General features: G+C 39.4%; 1 protein-coding gene across 4 annotated transcripts; it reads right to left on the bottom strand.

The window, feature by feature from the left end:
• Positions 1 to 510: 510 nt before the first annotated feature.
• Positions 511 to 23,022, bottom strand: aclyb (ATP citrate lyase b). Of its 4 annotated transcripts, XM_067577411.1 has the most exons (30): positions 22,857 to 23,022; positions 18,471 to 18,652; positions 17,851 to 17,973; positions 15,851 to 15,913; positions 15,016 to 15,206; positions 14,096 to 14,175; positions 13,875 to 14,008; positions 13,396 to 13,514; positions 13,014 to 13,150; positions 12,502 to 12,563; positions 11,704 to 11,821; positions 11,430 to 11,584; positions 9,815 to 9,908; positions 9,502 to 9,558; positions 8,772 to 8,801; positions 7,031 to 7,172; positions 6,352 to 6,520; positions 6,112 to 6,216; positions 5,741 to 5,937; positions 5,531 to 5,612; positions 5,255 to 5,365; positions 5,009 to 5,136; positions 4,824 to 4,917; positions 4,456 to 4,610; positions 4,187 to 4,337; positions 3,723 to 3,866; positions 3,336 to 3,449; positions 2,427 to 2,509; positions 1,990 to 2,066; positions 511 to 1,899 (listed from the first exon to the last, which is right to left on the bottom strand). In XM_067577411.1, exons 2-30 carry the CDS (start codon positions 18,627 to 18,629, stop codon positions 1,805 to 1,807), a joined length of 3,369 nt encoding a protein of 1,122 aa, XP_067433512.1. In that variant the 5' UTR covers positions 18,630 to 18,652; positions 22,857 to 23,022; the 3' UTR covers positions 511 to 1,804. The 4 variants fall into 4 exon arrangements, with proteins under 4 accessions (XP_067433512.1, XP_067433513.1, XP_067433514.1 ...); XM_067577412.1 differs by lacking the exon at positions 8,772 to 8,801; XM_067577413.1 differs by lacking the exon at positions 9,502 to 9,558 and having other exon boundaries at positions 22,857 to 23,021.
• Positions 23,023 to 23,355: the final 333 nt, after the last annotated feature.

Raw genomic sequence — 23,355 nt, 5'->3', positions numbered from 1 at the left:
GGATTTTTTTTGGTCGTAGTATATGTGCAAGATTTCATTGATCTTGCGCTGTATTAGGGTCTTTCAGAGTTGGTATTAATGCCTCACATAGGTAAGTCTACTGTTACAGTTAAACTGTGGGTGACACTATAAGTATCCTATAATCTGTAGGGCTGCAACTAATGATCATTTCCTTGATTAATAGATTCGTTTTTTAGTGCATAAAATGTCAGAAAATGGTGAAAATGTCCATCACTGTTTTCCAGAGCCTGAGGTGACATCTTCAAATGTCTTGTATTGTTCACTACCCAAAGATATCCAATTTACTGTCATAGGAGACTCAGCGATTAACAGATTATCAAAAGAGTTGGCAGCTAATCAATTCATTGCCTAATAATTGCAGCTCTAATATCCTGTAAGTCTACTAAGAGTCCTGCTCCAGGCTATAAATCTTTTATATGAGCTTCCTCACCTCTGTTCAGATCACACTTTACTGACAGGTGATTAACCCATTACACACTTGAGCCAAAATGAAAAGTAAAACAATAAGTTCTTTATTATACTACTATATGACAGCATATTACAAAAAACAAAGCATTTTTTTCACAGTTAAATAAAAACAGCAAAACAAAGATCAAACACAGCAGGCCGTACAGTGGTCAGTTACAAAGGTAGTGTCAAGTCTTTAGTGAAAGCTGGACAGTTCTTACAGAGCCAACATACATAATATGTGCAATAACTTCCCCAAGTAAAAGCACACTGCTTTCATGGTCCCTCGCCAAAAGATGCTAAGCAAGACTCACAGGGCTCATTCATGAAGCATTTTCTTCACCCCCTCCTCCTCTCCCTTGATGCTTCTACATTTCCCTGTTTTTCTGACAGATTATCAAAACAGTTATTCAGAATAGCAACACATGTAGTCAACTTCATACTGAAAGACTTGAACACCTCAAAACTGCATCTGATTTACAGTAGCTGATGAATTTCAACCAGGGTTGCGACCAGCGTCGTACTAGGAAAGGCAATGATGGAGTGACACTTAAAGTCAGCATGTTTGTGCTTATTTTCCTTTTTTGCCGATAATGAATTATCTTTTTCAAAACATAAGATCTAGATAAGCTTTGTAATATCTACCACTGGACCCTGTTTTTTTTTTTAGTTTTTGTTTTTTTTACTTGGTTTAGTGAAGACAATAAATTACTAAAACTAACTTTGGTTTATCGTGGAGATCTTTTTCAGCGGGAGTGAAACTTGAAGGCATTTTTTAACGGATACTGAATTTAGATTTGCTAGTGTTTAACTAAGGTGCAATATTAAGAAAGCATGCTTAACCACACTTTCTTGTTGCTGATTAAAATAGGTTAGTATAAAAAAAAGGTACTGTATTGCTGAGTTTGAACAAATGTCACATCAGACTCCATAATACAGGAGTCTTGTCCTCCCCTTGTACAAACTACGCAAAACAGATTTCTTTTTTTGAAGTACCAATAGATTTTGTGCTCCTGCAACTGCTGTACTTTGCAGCAGTTTGGTTCTCTGTTCAAAACTGAATAAGTTACATCTCAGACTTTTTTTTAAATAATTTGTCAAAAACTAAATCTAAAAATATACTTCCCCTTTTTCTCCGTGAAAACTAGACCGAAAACTTCTACCCAGATCCCTCAGTCAGACAGTTCTTCCACCACCCAGAATCATCCTGCCAGTTTTCCCCAGGCAGCTGTTGTCATAATCGGAGAGTACATGTACATTAAGTGTGATGTGTGATAATGCCTGACCCATTTGGGCAGTCACATCTGGAAGTGTGTCCCATTCTGTGATGTAGGGATTACATGGACATATGTTCAGGAAGCACGTAGGAGATGTCGTCCCAGGGGTGGCGGTACAAACCCTGTTTCAGCCTCTTCTGGTCCAGGTAATGTCCTAATGTGAGACAGACACGGTGTTAGATGGCTTGATTTGTTGCTACTACAGTTGGTGTCATTCACAACGCTTCATCTCAATGGGACTCACCAATAAAGCCCATACTCCGGCCAAGCACAAAGATCCCATTTAGTGCACCGATCTCCACAAACTCGTCTGCCTCATCACTGGAACCAGTTCAACATTCATGTGAGAAACAATACTGACAGTGTGCTATCGATGCAGAGGGCAAAAATACAGACAAAGCGCTTTTGGCAGCTGACATTTTTTCAAAATGCATTGGTGAATTAAGTGCATCATCTCAGAAACTATCCAAAAACATGGACCTACATTCTGTATATGCTAATCTAAAGAAAGTTCTCCATGAATATAAAGTAACAGCAGTCTAGCTTTTTACTGAAAACTTGAAACTTTACACTAAGAAATTTTGAAATTAAATAATAGAAGAAGAATATTTATCCCATCTTTATGGACAGATCCTTACATGTCACCAGTGCCTCCATAATATAGCAGCTGAATATTCTTACCGTGTGAAGCCACCACACGTCCTCAGCAGGTCCACAAAGGCAACACCAATAAAACCGTCTACATTGAGGATCAAGTTGGGTTTCTGAAAATAACATAATAGAAATCAATTTATCTAAACTGCAGGGGAATATAAGCAAGTGAGCTAACATCTCAACAATTTTAAAATTAAAAAAAAAAAAAGAGGAAAGGATGCTCCACACTTGCTAAAGCTGAGGAGAAATCTGGGGAATGTCTGCATCAGATTGAAATGTTGTGTGTTTGTTTGGCAGTAAAATGCTCTAGTTGTGAGATTTGGACAGTGTGCAGGATCCTGTCTTTGTAGTAGCTTTTCAGACACTTAAGATTTTCATAAAAGGATATCTTGTATGTGATAAAATAACAAAATGATACATATAGCACTTAATTATATTCAAAAGCCCTAAAAGACATTTTGAGTTTGCATCTTCTCTTAATGCCTTTTTATGTCTTATGTACAGTAGTTTGAATTTCTTCGTGTCAGAGTTTGAATAAGTCCTGTTTTCCATTTGATCAATTATTTCAATAGGACTAGTTTTCAGTTCTTTCTAAAACCGGAGTCTTTTTGCAGTTTTGGCTATCTTTACTATTGATCTGAGCGATGGAGCAACAAGAGAGTTCAGTAGAGCATCAACATGAGTGTTCAGAGAGAAACGGATTGTAAACAGTTTGACTCATTTACTTGGACCAACGTATTAAAAGTAAAAACAACCCCTGACATAACAGTTATGTCATCTATTCAACTGAAAAAAACCACTAACCTTACTTGGACTTGCAAAATATTTGTTGTTAACATGTAGTATTGATCTATTACCATTTGATAATAGATCTTTTCAGGGTAGCGACTGGTAGAAAGTCTTAGCTTCACTCTTGTCAATTCAGCGGTTAAGTACCTTGGAGGTGGTGATCTTCTCTACGTCTAGAGCGTAGTCCAGTAGCTGAGTGGAGGGGAAATGCTGCTTAACAAAGTCCTTCAGAATCTGCACCCGCATGTCTGGGTTGTTGATCTGAAAACAGAGACAAATTGTGTTTTATGCTGCGGCTCTGTGACTTTTTTAATGAATGAATCTAATAAACTCATAAGAAGTTCTGTTACTGTGAGATATTCATAATTTTAATTATTCAGGGATATACAAGGGAATGAGAAGGTGTGTCCATACTTTTGACTGGTACTGTAATCTTATCAGCTTTCTACTATAATCTAACACACTGCTGCATAATTTACAGCTCAGAATAAATTGACTTCAGGTAGTGTGAAGATAAAGCTGGGAGATGCTTACTGATTTGACCCTGTGGCCGATGCCCATGATCAACTTGCCATCCTTCTTCATCTTGTTGACAAATTCCATGGGCAGCAGGCCGCTGTCAAACGCCTTACTGAACTGCTTTGCTGCTGCATCCAGAGCACCTCCGAAACGGTCCCCCTGGAACATATGATTAAATCATCTTTCAGTACAGAAACATTTAACTATTTTTAAAAGTGGCCAAAGTGGGCCATAAAAGACGAGAGAGGGAGAAGATCAATCAAGAAAAGCCCTGGATTAGATTCAAATCCAGTGGGTATAAAAATATTTTAAACTACAATAAAAACAAATAAAGTTGATGTTTGAAGGCATAAGCTCTTCATCAGACCTTGGTTGCGAGATAGATTCTTATTTCTGTCATCTTTGCTGTTTAAAAATGGTGGCACAGTATTATTGTACGCGTGTAAGTGTCAGTGTGTGTGTGCGTGATCAGTACTGACGATGGTGAGCAGGCCAGACGTGAGGCTTGAGATGAGGTCTTTGCCAGCACGAGCACAGACGATGGTGTTGTGTGCACCAGAGACGGCAGGCCCGTGGTCAGCAGTCACCATCAGGCACATCTCAATGAACTGGCAGGCGTAGCGTGGCAACCTAGACGGAAAAACACATCCAAGCTTATTCCACTGGAGAGACAGCTATTTAAAGAAAAGTAAGTAACCCAACACTTTCTCTCAGAACCTGAACCAGTGTCTCTGGTCGTCATACCAACCTGCGTTGGAACCAGAGCAATCCCAGCACTCCTCCTAAACCCATCTCCTCTTTAAAGACCTCAGTGATGGGCATGCCAGCGTAGATCAGCTCCTGGCCTCGCTCGTCGCAGATGCTCGTCATGAAGGAGGCTGGCTTACGGATCAGGCCCAACTCCTGGGGATACACAGAAAAGAGTGAAGAGTATAAGCTCGGTTCTAAAACAGCTAATTACCACAGTGTCAAAATGCTATGAATCTTATCCATTTACAGAGTGCAGAACAGTCAGCTTGATAAGAAAACTGTTGGTTTCTGAGAATATTTTCTTCAGTAGACTCCAAAATGATTCCCTCTTCTCTGCTTTTGATAGATTCTCAAAAGTGTACTTACTCTGGCCCAAGAGTAATCCATAGGTACTGTTGGGGGAGGCACCTCCTGGGCAGGAATGATGGTACCATTGGCCACCAGTTCATCATAAACAGTCCTGTTTCACCACATGGAAACAATGAATCAGTGAAAAGCCAAAAAAAATGACTCACTGACAAACTGTGGTACGACTGTGATGAACTTCTCACCTGATGACATCTCCCAGCTCATCAAAGCTCTTGGGTACATAAGCTCCAGCGTCTCTCAGAGCCTGGTTCTTGGCCACCGCCGTCTCTGAAGCCTGGTTGGCACAAGCCCCTGCATGGCCAAACTGAACCTGAAGACGACAACACGACAGGTTGAGCTAAAAAAAAAAAATTCTCAATTCTCAGGTAACAACAAAAAAACCCCCAAGACAGTTTTTTTTTTTTTTTTAAAAAACACAGCCAACAGACCTCTGAAGTGAACATGGTGGCGCAGGTTCCAATACACCAGCACACCACAGGTTTGGTTATTCTGCCCTCTTTGATGCCTTGGCAGATCTTGTACTCCTCTGTGCCACCAATCTGTGGGGACAAATTGATTCAAAATGGGAAATAGTTGCAAACAAATACATTTCCTTAAGTGCATGTGGCACAGCTAACATAGAACATAGCCAAAATGCTCTAAATTTTTTTTTTTTTTTTTTTTTTTTTTTACACAATTTGACACATTCATGGAGCTACTCTCACCTCTCCCAGCACCACTATCATCTTAACCCCTGGAGTGTCCTGGTAACGAAGGACATGGTCCATGAAGGTGGAGCCTGGATATCTGGACAGAGAGGAACAAAATCATCTAAATAAAAACCCTTGAAACATTTTCACAACAAGCTTCAACAGGTCAACTGTCTGTCATTCCTGAGCAAAAATCGAAATCATTTGCAAAATCAGTAATTGCACCTGTCTCCTCCGATGGCCACACCCTCATAGACGCCATCAGTTGTGCGGGAGACGATGTTGTTCAGCTCGTTGGACATGCCCCCGGAGCGCGACACGTACGCCACGCTGCCAGGACGGTAGAGTTTAGAAGCCAGGATGTTGTCCAGCATGCCGCCTGTGTTGCCAATCTTAAAACAGCCTGGCTTGATGCCACCAACCTAAGAGACAGAATGTAATAAGTACTGAATTAACTTATGTGTGTCATTAATTAATGATTTAACACATCTATACATTCACAAACACAGACAATAAGCACTACATTCACAGTCTACTGCAGAACTTGAAAGAGCCATTTAGCAACAGACATGTTTTAGCGAGATAAGGCTGCGTACCGTTGCGGGGCCGATGATCGTGACACCTTTCTCGTCGGCCATCTTGACCATCTTCCTCGTCTGAGCTTCAGGGATGCCCTCAGCTATGATTGCAATAGTGCGAATCTGAAAAACACGATTAGACAAGTCAGGTCCGATCCGATTGCAAACAGATGACCTTGATTATTTGACAGAATCACAGATGTTCCTACAGTAATATATGAGATTTAAAGTAGACATATTACATGGTATTCTTTCTACCTGTGGGTACTGCATGGCCTCCACAGTGCTGTCGAAGGCGGAGCGCAGTGAAGCGAAGCTGATCAGCACATCCACCTCAGGGTGCTTTTTCATGGCGTCGGCCATGTTCTTATAGACCGGCAGCAGGATCTCCTTGTGGCCCCAGTAGAACTTCTGCTTGTGATCCCCACTAGGCAACACAGATGTAAAGTTGCAGAATATGAATATAGAAAAATGTTATTTTAACTTCACAGCAGCAGTTTGATTTGAAAACTTGGAGATTTTCTATTTTTCCCTTCTGAAGTAGAAATCAACAACTGCAATAGCAAAATTACGACTCAATTCAATTAATGTTCTTCAAATCTTTTAGGTTTGGTTTCCATAAGTAAGAAAGTTGAGCTGACTACAAGTTGCAAAGTTTGTTATTTTTCAAACTATGTAACCTCAAAGATAAAACATGTATCATGATCAATTGTGACTTTATAATATATATATTAGGACTTGATATTTTAAAGCAAGAAATAAAGATTTGAAAATCTCACTACTTGAAGTTAAAATCTGCTGGTAACAGCTGGCACACAAAGTAGTTTTGTGTTTGTTAGATGTCACATCCTCAGTGTAGAAATATCCTTATTCAGTGGAATATAAATTTCTTTAATTTAACTAATTTCAGACAAACATGAGGTCTCGGGGAACCTACGTGAAGGGGTAAACCATGGCTGCTACAGAGGGTTCGTCCCGGGAGCACACGTAGTCAAAGTCCAGCATGCCTTGCACGGCACGCGTCTGCATGCCCCAGACAATGGCTTTAGTGTGTTTGCTGAAGAGCGTGGTGGCTTTGGCTGAAGTAACAGGAAGGCAGAGAGAGAGAGAGAGAGAGAGAGAGAGTTTCTAGTCAGTACTGAAAGGAGAAATAAAAATAATCACAGACACGAGAGAGGGGGGTTGAGCGGAGGAAAACAGCAGCAGGAGGGATGGTAACAAGCAGAGTACAGAGGGAACTCGTTCTGAGGACAGAGATACAGGAGGTAGAGAAAATAACTTCATTATCGACTTTGTAGTTAGAAAATCACCACTGGAAACAGAGCTACAACAGGATGTTTCTCGTTGGTGATGCAGTTTGTCAGCATTTATATATGTCATGATTTTTCGCACTTTCCCCTTTGTTGTTTTTTTTTTTTTTTGACATATACTTCGTAATTTGGGTTCAGATGTTTTTCCATACATCGTTTAGCTGACAAATGCTGCCAATTAACATTCAACCTAATATAAAAGTTACTCAGAGACTCCATTATTTTGTCCACCCCCTATAAGTCACGCTGCTAAAAGGATTAATTTGGGGTCTCGCAGTGTTAAAATTAGAGCTTGGGATAGGAGACACTTTGAGCTACACTCTCTGAAGTCAGATAAAAACACTTTCCACTCTCACATGCTGCTATCAACTTCAAGTACTGCACACAGCTTGTATCAGATAAGACATTTGTCAATTCATTCCCCTAAAGGGAAGTAAGTTTGAACCATCGAGGAACTTATCTGTCAATGTATTTACTGTTTTTCTGACCACCTAAATGTTGATGAAATACAAAACATTTTCCTTTTTTCAGTGTATTTAAGGGAGTTTCAATACTAGTTTTACATCCATAGTTTTCAAATGAAAATCATTTCACTGTGTTTTCTTAGAGATATTAAACCCAACGGCCCATCACCAAGCAGGAACACCCTCTAAGCTTGTCCAAAAGTCAGAAAACCCTTGAGTGTTGAATTTAATGAATACATTTTACAGCAAGATCCAGATGTCCCAGCAACCCAGCAGTAATTCAAGCCCATTAGTAAATGTTCATGTCCATGTCAAAGTAAAAGGTAAACTACATTGCATCTAATATGAAACATCAAAAAGTGTAAACTGTTCTATTTTGAAAGCAGAACATCAGAACACGATGTCAGTGTTCAATGTGATATGAAACATCTGTTTTATAGATCATCTCCACCTTGCTCCTCCCCTCTCTGCTTGTCTCACTGCCTTTTGCTGTTATATCTGATCAACAAGAGGTTGCGCAATAAGCTTTCAACAGTCTTTTTTTTAAAAAAAAAAAGAAAACACAGGGGCTTTAGAGTGTTGAGTAATATTTTAAGAGATCAAGTTGATGTTGAAGGTAAATCACCAATGTTTAAATGATCAATTTCTTCAGCACTCACATGATGTACCAGACTAATTCCAGGCAATTCAACAATTTTAATTTGAATGGGATTGCTAGTTCGACCGATTTAAGTCTGGTAACAGAAAGCAGCAACAGCTTAAGATGATCAAGCTACCATAAGATTGCGAAAAAAGGAGAAAAGACTGAGGAGAACATCAGAAAACAGACAAAAACGGAAAGGCAGAGGGAAGTGGACAGAGGGCGGAGAGGGCAGGAAGACAGCTTTTTCACACCCTTCCATACCTCCGCTGCAGCCTGAAGAGGCTTGCACTTCTGTGACCCCCACGGGACGGAAACACAATATATGACAAAATGAGCACAAACAAAAAAACAAAAAAAAACAAAAAAAAAAGGAGAAAAGAATGAGTGCATCTTCATCTTATTCATTGAACAGACTTCAATGCATTCTTTTAACTGTGAGTCATCTCTGAAAAACACTCCATGAGAAGCACAGCAGAGGAAAGAGCATGCAAAGCTCAGCTGCTACAGAGCATGCCTCTACTGTGCTGCTGTAAGAAGCAATCTAAAAAAAGTATAGTCATGACACACATTTCCACAGTCGACACCTGACTATTGTCTTCTGACACTACAGTCAAACCTAACGACACACAACAAAAACGCACCTAAATCTAAAGATGACAGGTTTTTTTCCTAAAACTCCTTGTATCAATAAATCTTAGCTTTATAAACCTGACAATATGCCTGATTTGGGGATCATCTACAATCCTCTTTACAGTTTTTATTCAGGCCTAAGACAACTGATTCACATATTTTTGATTGAAAAAGTATGAAATTTTTTTGCAGAAGAATACAATAAAATACTGAGGCACTGCAGTGATGCAGGCTGTTAAGTGTTGCACACAAATTCCTACCAAGATTATGAAGATGAGGGAGGAAAGAAGAAAAAGGGGTCAAACCAATGTAGAGAGTGGGCAGCCGAGCGCAGTGTGAGCATGGCACACCTATCACTTACCTTTCCAATCGCCTGTGACCACATTCTTCAAAGGCCACAGTATAGAATGAAGAGAGTCTTAGAGAAACAAGCGTGAAAAGGATGAGGGTGAGAGGATAGATTGTGCAGCAAAAACAAGAAGAAGAGGAGGAGGAGGGAGAAACAGAAAGAAAATTAAAATGCAGAATAGCAGTGACAGTATTTGGGTGGGTAGGAAGGGAGAAATATAGGAAGCAAGTGTAAGAAAAAAATGAAAAAGCAGAAGTTTGTGAGTAAATATGGAGTCTTGCTGATATGAAGCTGTGGAGAGGCGAGTGTCACTGTGTTAAGTTACCTGCTGGAAGACCTGCTTTAGACTTTTTGGCTGGAGTGACATCATTACACGTCCTGGGTTCAGAGAAGGAGGCCGTCCTTGTGGTAGATGGAGTCTGGTACAGAGAAAAGATAGAGATACGAGCATTTATGTTATTCAAAGCCTTGCAGGAGCTTCCAAGGATGAACTGTAGCATGAAAGTAACATTTTCTTTCTTACGGTGATATTCCACAAGTCAATATAGCCTTGAAAGGTATACATTTGCAAGTTATATGCTAAAGAACTAGGAGGGCAACTAGGGCTGGGCAATATATTGATATTATATTGATATTGTGATATGAGACTACATATGGTCTTAGATTTTGGATATCTTAATATTTTGTTGTCTTTTCCTGGTTTTAAAAGCTGCATTAAAGTAAAGTGATGCAATTTTTTTTTAACTTACCAGACTGATCTAGCTGTTTTTTTATTTATTTATCAAAAATATTTGTGTAAATATTTTGTGAAAGCAGCAATAGTCATCCCTACAATATTTTTGCAATATTGATATCAAGGTATTTGGTCAAAAATATTGTGATATTTGATTTTGTCTATATCACCCAGCCCTAGCGGCAACTAACGGTGATTTTCATTATCGATTAATCTGTCAATTGTTCATTTGCTCTATAAAATGTCAGAAAACTGTGAAAAATGACCGTTACAATTTCCCCAGAGTCAAAAGTGATGACTTCAGATGTCTTTGTTTTGTCTGACCAACAGGCCAAAACCCAAAGATATTCAGTTTAATTTCATATATGACAAAGGGAAGCACTAAATCGTTGCAATTGAGAAGTTGAAAACAAATTTTTGGCATTTTTACTTAAAAAAATGGCTTTAACAATTGATTGATTATCAAAATTTTTTGATTAGTCAATCAACAGAAAATTAATCAACCAGTTGCTACAGTTCAAAAGAGAATAATACTTAATAATAAATGTCTTGTGAATTATAATGTACTGCAGTGACAATTTGGCGTTTCATGTCCTTTGTCTTTAGCAAGTTCCACAATAAAGAAAGAACAGAAAAGCTTCAACACCGAGGAGGACAAATTAGCAGATCAGCTATCAGCTTTTCCATTAACCCAAGCTCAAAAATGTAAATGTCTGCTTCCCGTCACATAATGACTGATATGACTACGACCTTCGATTTTCAAAGAAAACATTCTTCACTGAATGACATTTACTCAACACGGAGGACCACGGTTGACAAATATTGAAACTTCAGAGATAACAGCCTACATGAATAGAAAAATCATGTAACTCTATACAATAAACTACTCATATATATAAGGTCCCAAGTCCAGGCCTTTCAAAGCTTAAACAATGTTTGAACACACAAGACTAAAACTGTATCACAAGTCTCACACATCTTTTAGCTACATGTGAGCAGAAGCTACATATAACTGTGCAATCTCTAATGTTAATGCATCTTAGACAGTTGGATATTTCACAATTAACTGTCCATTTAACTGACTAGTCAGCACATGAGAGTGCTGTGGATGTCTCAAGCGATACAACATCTGTAATCTGTTTAAAATAGTAGCAAATGACCTGTTGACCACTTTATTTCCCCCCAGTGTGTTTCTGAATGAATATACCATTGCATTGTTGCTTGAGTTAAGGAGGAAGTTTGCGGTATGTGCATCCGTCGGGGGCTGGTTGGGGATTGGCCGGTGGCCCAGTGCCATACCAACAATGGCCGTCATATGGGTCTCTGTACCAAACACATGGATGGGAATACCTGTGGTCTTCCCTGCAGAAATAAGAACACTGAGTTAAATCAGTTCAATTTAAAAAGCTTGATATCGTATTATATTTTAAAAACATAATCTCATTCTCTTGTTGGGATCCTGGGAGGCTCGTTGCACTCACCTACTTCCCCCATCACCCTCAGCCCCTCCTGGTAGTTCGGCCCACCACGTCGAACGAAGATGGTGACCTCGTGCTCCTTCAGAGGACCTTGGTAGTCTTTGATGGCCCTGACAATGCCCTGAGGACAAAGAGAGGCACGTCAGGTATGTGGAGCTGACATCTCTATAAATGTAAGAGTGGCTGAGGGACACAGGACACCGCCATTATTATTTGAATTTACAATATCATATATATTCATCTCAGAAATTCAAAACCTCAATCTCATGCCCTTCAAAAGGACCAAAGTACATTTTTTCACACTGTGTGTTTACACCAACGATAGTGTCCTTTGTATTTCTCTATGGTGACTGCTTTACACACGTTGTCCACCACAATGTGTTATTTATTAGTTCCGTGTTAATAATGAATTATGGTTCTGAATTAACCACAGGAGCATATATAATGTATTCTAATGGGTAACAAAGTTAGCTACAGTTGGCAGCTGAGTTTGAGTCCTTTAAACTGGACTCTGAAACAAGTACAATGAAGGCAAGGCAAACCAAACCATCTGAAATTATAGGTATAACTCTTATAGCTGACTCTGTCTAAAAATGTTATCATAAAAATGAGATTAATGTGGTTTTCAAATACAAGGAATGAAGCTGTAGCAGCTCTGCTCATTTAAAAACACACTAGCGTCAACCAATACAGAGGCTACTTTACTCAATAGCTTCAGAAAGAATAAAATGTTGCTTACAAACCACAGTGTTTAGAGACGTGAACTGTAGTGTTTCAGACAAATACATTAACATGTTTCACCTTGAATGTGGCTGCTACGTTGGTGAAATTGGCAATGCTTCCGCCGATGATTAGCACTTTCCCTGTAGGACACACAAAGGTTGTAGTAACATGTTAAGAATATGTTCATGACTGAAATTTGACACCCCAGCCACATAGTTTGGTGACAGCCACAAAGTCTATTGCTGGCAACATACACATGGTGAACAGTGGCCTGGTGACACACTAAAGGAAGCAGGTCACATTGCAGAAGACGGATCTAACATCAATTTACATGCTTAAAGCAAACTTGGCAAAGTAATCCACAAGTATCCAGTAACTCCCTGCCCCACTTTCACCTGTGGCCCACTTTTTTGACACTAGTTTGGGGAAACAAGACCTAATGAAGGGTTTGTTTTTTTTACAATTGTAAATATCTATTTTGTGATAATTGGAACTAGAGCTTGAAGAGGCCAAATTTCACTGCCTTCAGTGTTGCTGCGCATGTGACAATAAAACATTCTTGAATCTTAAATCTTGTTGGCCGGACCCACCTTCAGGATGTTTTTCACGTGTCATGAGGGAGAGGATGGTTTTCGCATAGTCGTAGGTCTGTTGTTCGCTGGGTGCACCAGAGTACTCGCCATAGTTGGCCAGCTCATCCACCCCACCCAGGTCACAGATGGTGTCGCTAAACAAGAGAGGGGAAACGAACAGTCAAATACTGTGTCCTGATTCTGGTTTGATGAGTCTGCAACACTTCAAACAGGAACATCAAACAGATGTCTGTCAAACAGCAAAAACTTGCCTGTGGCTGAAAGTACAACATATTTGACAAGTGACGCAGACTGTGAAGTACATAGTGTATCTTTCCTCAACCGAAGCACGTCTCATCTTTGCTTAAAAAGTCTCAAACTCTGAAAATCGATGGACTACCTGTAGACTACCGAAGCCCCTCCTCCAGCCACCATGGTCCAGATCCTGCCACGAGGATTCAGCAGGGTCAGCTTCAGACTGGCACCACTCTTTGCATCCAGATCAGCTATGTATGCCTCCTACAAGTGGAAGATCATACGGTGGTCAATGAGTGCACAGGGCCAAGGACGGGGGCATTAACTGAGATTCAAACTACTTATGCACTTAAGCAGCTGACTAATGTCAATATCAGTGAATGTCAGAGTGCCATTTGAAAGCTAAGGCTGTGATTAAATACAGCATCATATTTCCTCTCCAAGAAATATTTGAATGTAAAATGATAGTTACAACAAATAAATTTATTATGTAAAAAAACAAAAAAAACAAGTTACTCTCCCCAAAAATATAACTTATACACCTCCTATGAGTCCCATTTACATAAACATCAACAATCCAATATATCTTAATACACATAGACAAAAAAAAAAATCTGATCTCACCTCTGGATAGGCTTCTCGGCCAAAGGGTGGGGGAAACTCCACGTCTCCCCACTTAGCCTTGCAGATGTAATCTGCTGTGGCATCAATCTTGGCTGCCATGTCGAGGATGTACACGCCACCATCCTGGGTGACGACTGGTTAAGAGGATAAAAGTACTGTTATTCATTCATTTTTACATTTTTTTATGTTTTTAGTTAAATAAACAGTTAAGAAAAAAATACCTAGAGGGTTGATCTCAAGGTAAGTGAAGTAGAGGTCCTCGTAAAAATTGAAGAGACCCACTATAAAACTGGCCAGGACTCTTCAAGGAGGGAAAAAAAAAATATCAATAGATTAAAATCAGCCTGCAATGGAGGGCAGTCACAACATGTCTCACAAGAAAACAACTAAATAAAACAGAATGAGTATAGATCAGTGATTTCCATCAATAAATTAAATGTACAGTAAATTTTGTTATTTACTGGTTCTGTCTTATCAGCTTGTCAGTCATCTCTAAAGCACTTTGAATTGCACTAACTTGTACGCAAAGGTGCTAAACAAATACAGTTTGATTGATTGATTTTGTTGCAAAACAATTGAGCTAAAATCTGCCACTAATAATCGACACGTATGCTCGACACAGTGGATCACACTTTGTGTCCATGGGCAGAGTTTGTGAAAAATGAGTTCCAAACAGAAACGTTATACTGTATAAAATAGAGATCGGTATGTTCTCTGCACACTGGGGTCAGTGTTTGGAAAAAGGGTAAAACAAACAAACAAAAAAAAGCCTCAAAACACACTGCTCAAGGTCACAGCGAATGTCACAAGAACTACACTGAAGACAGAGAACCTCTTTAGCTCATTGGCAGAAAAATATCAGAACAAACATTAACAAATAAGATCCAGCACAACCAGGTTTCAACTGACAGCTATCATAATTTAAATCATGACTGTTGGGGCTTAGATTTACATTATAACACTGTATTTGTATGAATAAAAGGAGGAGGAGGAGGATCTCTCATCAAGGTCTGTTAATAGAAGTTGAATAAACAGGCTGGTGTTACATTGTATTTTCACACTCATGTAAAAAAACATCCTACAATACAACAAATAAGTTAGTGTTATTCCTGTAGATCTTTTTACAAAGTGCACTACGTACTCTTTCTTCTCATCGGGAACATGTGTGAGGAGCTGCTCTGTGACTTGGTCCTCACTGAGCTTTTCATCCACTGCAACCATCAGCCTCTGGGCCTTCGTGTCCACGTCACCCACCTCCACTCCTCCCTCATGGTGGAAAAGCACATGGTCTCCCTCACGTGTGGCATAGATACACACATAAAACTCCTCCTCCTGAGAGTCAGGGCAAAGACAAGGATACACATACACAGAAGTAAACTTAGATTTAGTTTGCAAACAGTAGAACATGTTCTCATTATTTACAAAAGGCCCGGTCTTGGAGAACGTTCTGCTCCTTATGTAAGTGACATTCATTCAAGGATGTTTTCTCGCACACTCATGCATAACAAATACATTTATTTCATTATTTATTCATTCATTTTTACATGGAGAATGCACATTGATCACAATTACTGACTATTTGTCAGTGTTACTGCAATTAAAAGAACAATAAAACAAGGAACAAATCTGAATAGAAGAAAACAGGCAAAACATGAAGCAGCTGAACATCACACACACACATACTGGAAAATAATTTACCCTTAGTTTGTTCATTTCACAAAACTGAAGAAATCAACCACCTAATCACATGCACACTGACCTAAATATGAAGCAGACAAAATAACTTTTGTGTGCTGGCTTTTGGATGTTTCATTGTCCTGCTGAGAGGATTGGCAATTTGTTTCCTTGGTTAGCGCGGGCCTATAAACACTGTTAATATGATTAAAGGTTACACAAAATTGCTTAATTTGGCTTTCAAACATAACAAACAGGATGTGGACTGACGAAAAACATAAAAAAAAGCTGGCATACATTACCTGTGTGTGTGGAACAAACGGCTCAATGAGGAAGTTCTTCAGCACACCCTTTGCCTTTCCCACCTATTGAAAACAAATACTGTATGTCACAAACTTTGCATATTAGTTTAACCTAGTTATGGTCTTGACAGTTAAACTACTGTGTATGGAAGTGAATACCTCTACAGAAAATGACTTTTGCTCCAAAGTAGAAAACATATAACACGTTCTCCTAGAGGAAACTTTGGTGGTGTAAAGGACGGTGTCGGCAGAAGTGGAGACTGAACATTAATGCTGCTCTCAGGCTCAATTTACAATTGCTTGTTATTTATAGATACAGTTGCACATTTCAGCTTTTTTATTAAGAGGAAAGCACATGGACATCTGAAAATACATTCATGTATTCCCCCTTCTTATGTACTGGAAGTATGAGGATCACCTATGTAAAGTGCAGCATGTGTGTATGTATGATATACCAGAATAGACCACCCTCCTCCACTAGCATTACATAACCTCTGACCTGGCAGATCTAAACATAAACCCGTGCCCTCTGGCTCAGGACGCAACATGCTGCTACACATAAAAAGGTCCATATGTTGGGACTAATGGACAAGGCACTGTGGCTTATACTCTTCATACACTGTGGTAAATTCAATGTAATGTACTACTCGGGTCAGACTGCTTTGTAATCCTCATTTATGACATAATTACTCAGACAATCACACTAAGGAGCAAAGTTAGTGTGCTAAAAACTATAGAAATAGATAAGAAGCGTGCTTTTATTTTATTACATTAACTCTACTGGTGTGTATAATGCTACGTCTGCTGTTATGTCCTAAATTTCCATCATACAAGATAATAAAGTTGTGTTTCATTTCAAAAAGATGAGAAACAAATAAAGAATATGATCAAAAGCCCAGAGAAGATCCAAAAAGGTATGCGGAACAAATTAACACCAAAAAAAAAAAAGTTATGGTCCACTGGCAGAGTGAGTATTTATCTAAAACAGATGCTGAGTAAATTAATTCATCTTATTTTGAATGAAGAACACAGACTGGTCATTCTGGCAGACTGGCAGGGTTTTGTCTGGGTGACAAGACAGCTAAGTGACCAGTATGGCCAACTCCAGACCAACATAAGAACAAGACTAGGTCAAAACCTTGTATACAGCTGGACCGCGTATGTACATGAGTCTCATGTTTTACCTGCAAGACTTGTGTTTTAATGCTTTTGTTTATTGTTTATGATGTGAAAACATCAAAGAAATAGTATTCAGGTCAGTTATAAAATCCAAATGCACTGCGAAGCATCTATCCTGCTGACTGCTGAGAGCGCTGCCAGCTGGAGAGTCGATCATACTGGACGGTAGAAGAGGAGACGGCAGAGACGCTGGTATACATCTGTTTAAACAGGAGTTTAGCCGACTTTGCCGTATCTAACATCGGAGCTGAGAGGAGGAAACACAGTCGCGCTGCTGTCCTCCACTTCCATCATCTTGCGCCAATTCATTTTGAAAGCACAACGGCCAATGGGGACACTCCAACACTCGGCTAGCCGACTAATGGTGTAACTTCATCACTCAGTCACTCACACACTGAGAACCGTGGTTACAGGGCTGATCTGTGGCCGATCCAGCCAACAAATCCAGTGCATTGATTCGAATGGGATCATTCCATTGACACAGTGGGGGCCAAACAACAACAGGACAGGAAAGGAAAAAAAACGCAGGGTCGTCCAGCAAAAACAGTTGAGCCTGGCATATTGTACCAAACTGCAAAGCAGCGTCATCCCCCAGCACACTATGTTGGCCAATCAAATATTCCTGGTAGATTATTTTTGTAATGGGCACAGTATATTTCCTCTGTTTTCTCTCACAACTGTCACAACAAAAGATACAATGATTACTAGCATGAGAACTTTCCATCAAACTCTTGGATGTTTACTCCAGCTGGACTCCCTTGAGCATAAATTTTTGGTCCAAACACCCACACAGAGAAACAGAAAGGTTGCCATCAACTCACAGTGGTCTCTCTCATGAGGCGGGCTTTGAGCCACTCTTTGACACCCTGCAGGTCCAGGTTGATGCCCACCAGCCCGAGTTTCCCGCGCCGTTTGATCAGCTGATCTGGCTTAACCACCAGCCGCTAAAGAAGGAAAAAGATTAAAAATTGAAGGGAAAATTAAACATTCACCCTGGTTTAGTTCAAATTATCAAACTGCCTGTGAGACTTAAACAATTAATGATATAATAGAAAGCACCAGTTTCCCAATGTCCTACCATGATCATCTTGTTATATCATCCAGTTACACTAATGTGATCACTTGTGTGATAGGGGAAGTAGGGAAAGTAGGGAAATACTACCTCAACATTACGAGTTTAATACTTTTCTTTTCACTTTGCTTTAAAATTTCTATAATGATTCTCCCAAATATACATAAAATCAACAACAATCAACAATCACAATAATGTCTACACACACAGATAACTGTTGTTACAACCTAACGTCCTGCATCATGTACAGAGAGTTTCAGTGTCATATGTAATTACCCTCATGATTTCAATCATCCTTTGCCAGTTGAGGAAACACATAAACCAAGTCAGGCTTGTGAGGTTGTATCAGGTCTTTAGCAGCTGCCTTACCTCCGTTAGCAACCATGGATGGTCCTGTGTGAGGCGGTCCCAGTCAGTCTCAGCGGTAACACTGGCATAGCGGAAGCGGTTCTGCACGGCCGCTGAGGTGCAGATGTATTTCGACAAGAACTCTTTTCCTGTCTGCTCTGAGATGGCTTTCGCCGACATGGCAGCGCTGGACAGCACAGGACCTTTGGGACAGGGAGGTCAACATTGAATTTCACAGAATCACTACGTCATCAGATGGATATAACAAACAAAAAGCTAATCATAGATGCATTTTGAGCAACTAGAAACTATAAGCCACATCAATTCTGATTTTTAAACCAAGATTGGGACTAGGTTACTATCAAGTCCTGATGGAAATGTATGCATGTAGTGTTGATGTGAATCTATGTACTCTGTTATATCATTTCATGATGTTATCAGGAAACTGCATGCCTGTCAAAAAAAATGAAACCTTGGAAAATAAACTCAGGTTTTGTGCACATGCTATATGGGACACTGGGCACAAGTGACTGATTAAATGTGCTATAATTTAATAGAGACACAGAGTAATGCTTTACAAAGTCAGACTGACAAGCCAAACTCTAACAGGCATCATGTTTTCTTGAATTCAAGCTAAGTGTCTACTAAAGCTTTCTGATGCCTTACCAGAGACACTTATCTGTGTGTGATATTTCTACAGTGCCAAATAAAAAAATCAAATTCAAGATAGGCTGCATGACCACATATTTAGCCAACACACTCAACTGACCATGAAGACAACTGTAAAAATATAAATCATATTTGTTTTTGTGAAGGGTGATTCCACACTACTTTCTCATTTAGTAGTTATGAGCCTGCAGGGTATCCAAACAGACCTACAGACAGTTCCTGTCAATATCTCTGGATGATTGCAATGGAGGGTTTCACAGTTGGGGAAATGCTCAAAATTATCTTATGTTTACAAAGGCATAAACAAGTATCCTTTCGTCATGGTGCCTTTCTGCTTATTTTGTTGGTGATGTGCATAAAAGCCTTCATTCATCTAAAAATAATCATTTCTCAGTATAAGCTAAAAAAAAAGCTAGCCACTGAAAAATGCAGATTAAACAGTAACACCGCTGACTTTTAATGTTCTCTGACAGTTCAATCACTCCTTGTTCCAAACCTTGAAACCAGAGTTGCACACGGAAAACAAATCCTTTTGTACGTCTGCAGTCCTACCGATTGGACTACTGTGACAGTCATGTGTGCTAGCTGAGCTGTAGATTGGTGTATAGCTGCATGATTCTGGTCAAAATAAGAATCACGATTTTGTTTTCTCAGAATTGAGACCACAACAACAAAACACACACTTGTCATTTATTACAGTTCAGGAAATTGAGAGTGCTCAGTGTGATGCAACAGATCTCCCAGACTTGATCTTATATGGAGATAAAAACACTCAAGATAATTTAATTGAGATGAATTTCCATTACCAGGATAATTGTGAATATCCTCACATGAGTGTGAATATTCTCACAAGTGACTTGAAAATGCTGTCTAGTGGATTTCTTTCTCTCATTATAATTACCTCTTCTGGGTATTGGCAAGAGTCTGAATCTGTTCTTGTTTGTTTTTCTCTATAAAGCATGTTCACAAAAAAAGACGTGTCCAATGATGCAATAAAAATATTTCCTACTTAACAAAATGTAAGGTAAAAAGTTTTAAGCATATTTTGATGATTATCAGGTTAATATCGTTCATCGCAATTATTTTGGCCAGGACAATCATGACATGAAATTTTCATATCATCCCATGCCATGAGATCATGATTTTAAAAAGATTAACAAAGCCGCCCTCAACAGTCCTCATCTCAGTGAGTCAAACTGTCATAAAATACTTTGATAGGTGTGGCTTTAACAGTTTTAAAGTTTAAAATGGGAGGTACAATAATAATCAAACATTAAGGCAGTCATAAAGGCCCACCTTAAGTTACAAAATAATGTGTACACAGTTAACTCAAGTCTCAAGTCCACTCCCTTCAATTAACAAACCAGCCTTTGTCTAACAGGATGCAGCAGAAGAAGGAAAAGACAAGATCACATGTTTGTACTCAGAGTAAAGACGCAGAAAGAGCTAAAATCAATGTTTTAATAGTTCAAATGATTGATCATTAATAATTATGAGTTATTCTTCAAACAAAATTGCCAAATATTTTCTGGCTCCAACTGTGGAACTGTGAGTATTTGCTACTTTTCTCTGTTTTATATCAGTGCTGATTAAATATCTTTGGGTTTAGGTGTGAGGACGTCACCTTGGCCTCTGGAAAATTATACTTGTAATGATTTTAATAAATAAAAATAGTGGTTAATTGCAGCCCTTGATGCAAAATAAAAGTTACTACATTGGTCTTGATACATTACTACCAAACCTCACTCACATTTTAACAACTTAGTTTTACCAGTGATAAAAACAAGGTATGAGCCAGACAGAAGACAAGAAACCGTTATAATTTATCTCCATCTGAAAACAAAGACTTACTACTTAAAACCAAAAGGCTAGCATATCCAATATGTTTAGTAATCTCACAACAATGTGTTTATCATGAGAATGATGTGTTGGATGAGATGAACCTACACACCACCTTGACATTCCTATTTCAAATACCATAATGTTGTCAGACCTGCTAAGCCAGACCCATTACTGTCAGTGCTGACTTAAACACACACCCATGCATTTATCGGTCATGTTTTCATTGTCCTACTGTCTTAAGTTTACAGCTCTAATTTATGATAAGCAGTGAGCCTTGATAACATGCATCTTATCTCCTCTGTCTACTGATAACATTTAATAGAGGTTTAATGTCAACTGCTGCAATTCAAGCGGTGGCTTCATGATGCAGTAGTAGCTCCTGTACAGCACTTCTATACATTAAAAAGGACAAGTTTACAATTTTTCAGACAGGTTCCCAAAGGAACACTGAAACAGGTTTTTCTCACCAGAATCACCCCCCCTGTTCATACTAGCCATTAGAAAATCCCTTCATAATGCACTTACAATGTAAGTGACAGAGGCCAAAATCCACAGTCCTCCTACTGTTCAAAAATGTATTTAAAAGTTTATCTGAAGTTAATATGAAGCTTCAGCCATCCAAATGAGTCAAATCAAGTCCATATATTTCAATGTTACAGTCTTTTTAGTGCCAAAGTCCCTCTTTTTGTCACTATACTTCCACCTCAGCTCAAAAGTAAAACACTGTCCATGAAGAGGGATTTTTTTTTTTACTAAAAAGACTATAAATGTGGATATCCACTTGATATGACTGCTGAAGCCTCATATAAGCTTCCAATAAAATTTTAAATGCATCTTTTCACAAAGTGACAGTGTGAGCACACTGTGGCTTTTGGCCTCCATCACTTACATTGAATTGAAAGCACATGTGAAGGGGATCTTTTCATAGCCAATATGAACAGCAGGAATGATTACAACGACGAAAACCTATCAGTGTTGATTCCGGTACCTGATTATTGTTTTAAGAAACACTTCAAACAATTGCAAACCAATCCTTTAAGTCAGCCTGCAAGATATCTGATGTCTAACCTGTAAGTCTGGTCGGGATTTAGCTTAGCAGGCTATCCTGTCATGCTTTCAGGGGCAGATGTCCGAGTGTTTAGCCTGCCATAATCCACGGGTCCAGTCCATTGTTTGAAGCTATCTAACCGTAAAATATGTGTCACTAGAGGCTCCTGAGATGGTTATGGTTAGGATTTAGAGGGAGTAGCATCACATGGGGGACAGTAAGGGGGGGGGGGGGGATACTCCCTCAGACACAGCTATTGCTTGATGAACTCAGCAGTGCTCTAGCATCATTTCTCCAGTGCAAACCACCGAGTTACATCATGTGCCAACACAAGTGAATGGGGCTCCAGTACCAGCTACCACACCCACCTCACACACTGCAGCCAGCCAGGCAAGTTCAATAACTTTAGCTAATAAAATCATAGGTACACAAAGAACAACTTCCTAGAGAGGAGGAACACTGGGCAGATGTAGTAGTAGCAAAACCTCCAGAATGAGACATGGAGGGGAAATAATAAGCTTGCCATGGCGGCTGATGTAAGGTTAAGCCTGGGTATATGATTAATATGAGCTCTGCTGTCTTCTCGGAGCAGTTACTTCAGTTATGGGGCGTGTGGTTATATTTCAATGAATACCCGCCCATATGACAAATGTAGGAAACAGTTAGAAGATGTCTGTCTCTGCCGGCATGACAGTATCTGCGGTTTTAGCAGACAAACCAAATCGCATCTCGCACCAAGTGCTGATTGACTGGCTGGCTAACTGCTGCAGGCAGCCGCTAGCTAACAACTGGTAATCTGAGAAGCTAAAAAACGTGGTATTAAGAATTATTCCGCGGAAAGTGGTTACCTTGTCAATGAAAGCAGCACCTTCGTGAAGTACAGGAGTTGTGTCCTGGTCAAAAAAATGTCACGGATAAGCAGCCGCTACCTCTTCTTCTTCTTCTTCTTCTTCTTCAGCCGGAGTCTGCTCCAGCCAGTTGCCACCTCACGCTCCAGTCTCGTCGCACCATAAATCTGCCCACCGATTACAACGTCCGTACGTGTCGCTGATTGGTCTAAACATGGCCACGTGGTGACGTCAGTGACACCCACAGCATATATACGCACCCACGGCCTTATAATAGTAATAACAATTATAATAATTAAATGTTTTTCGACTCTCAAACCAACCATTCATCTAGGATGGAAACCAAGGATGTAATACTACATTATGAAAACAAAAGACAGAAAGTTACACGGACTGTCAGTTCATTAGTTTTACTAGGAAAAAAAGACTCAAAATTCAAACAAATTCAAGTTCTCCAAGTCTGGCCCATCATTTGAACTTTTCATGATTGGATTTAGAA

Source organism: Thunnus thynnus, chromosome 20 (genome assembly GCF_963924715.1).
Source record: "Thunnus thynnus chromosome 20, fThuThy2.1, whole genome shotgun sequence".
Taxonomy (NCBI): Eukaryota; Metazoa; Chordata; class Actinopteri; order Scombriformes; family Scombridae; genus Thunnus; species Thunnus thynnus.
Note: the sequence above shows the minus strand (reverse complement) of the source record. Positions and strands in the feature narration are given on the sequence as shown.

What these genes read in the sequence shown, in the direction of transcription:
- aclyb (XM_067577411.1), bottom strand. Translation starts at nt 18,629, where the DNA reads ATGTCGGCGAAAGCCATCTCAGAGCAGACAGGAAAAGAGTTCTTGTCG. An exon ending in ATCCATGGTTGCTAACGGAG is followed by an intron (nt 17,974 to 18,470) that starts GTAAGGCAGCTG and finishes TTCCTTCTTTAG; the next exon opens with CGGCTGGTGGTTAAGCCAGA. An exon ending in CTCTTCAGGCTGCAGCGGAG is followed by an intron (nt 7,173 to 8,771) that starts GTATGGAAGGGT and finishes CTGTTACTTCAG; the next exon opens with CCAAAGCCACCACGCTCTTC.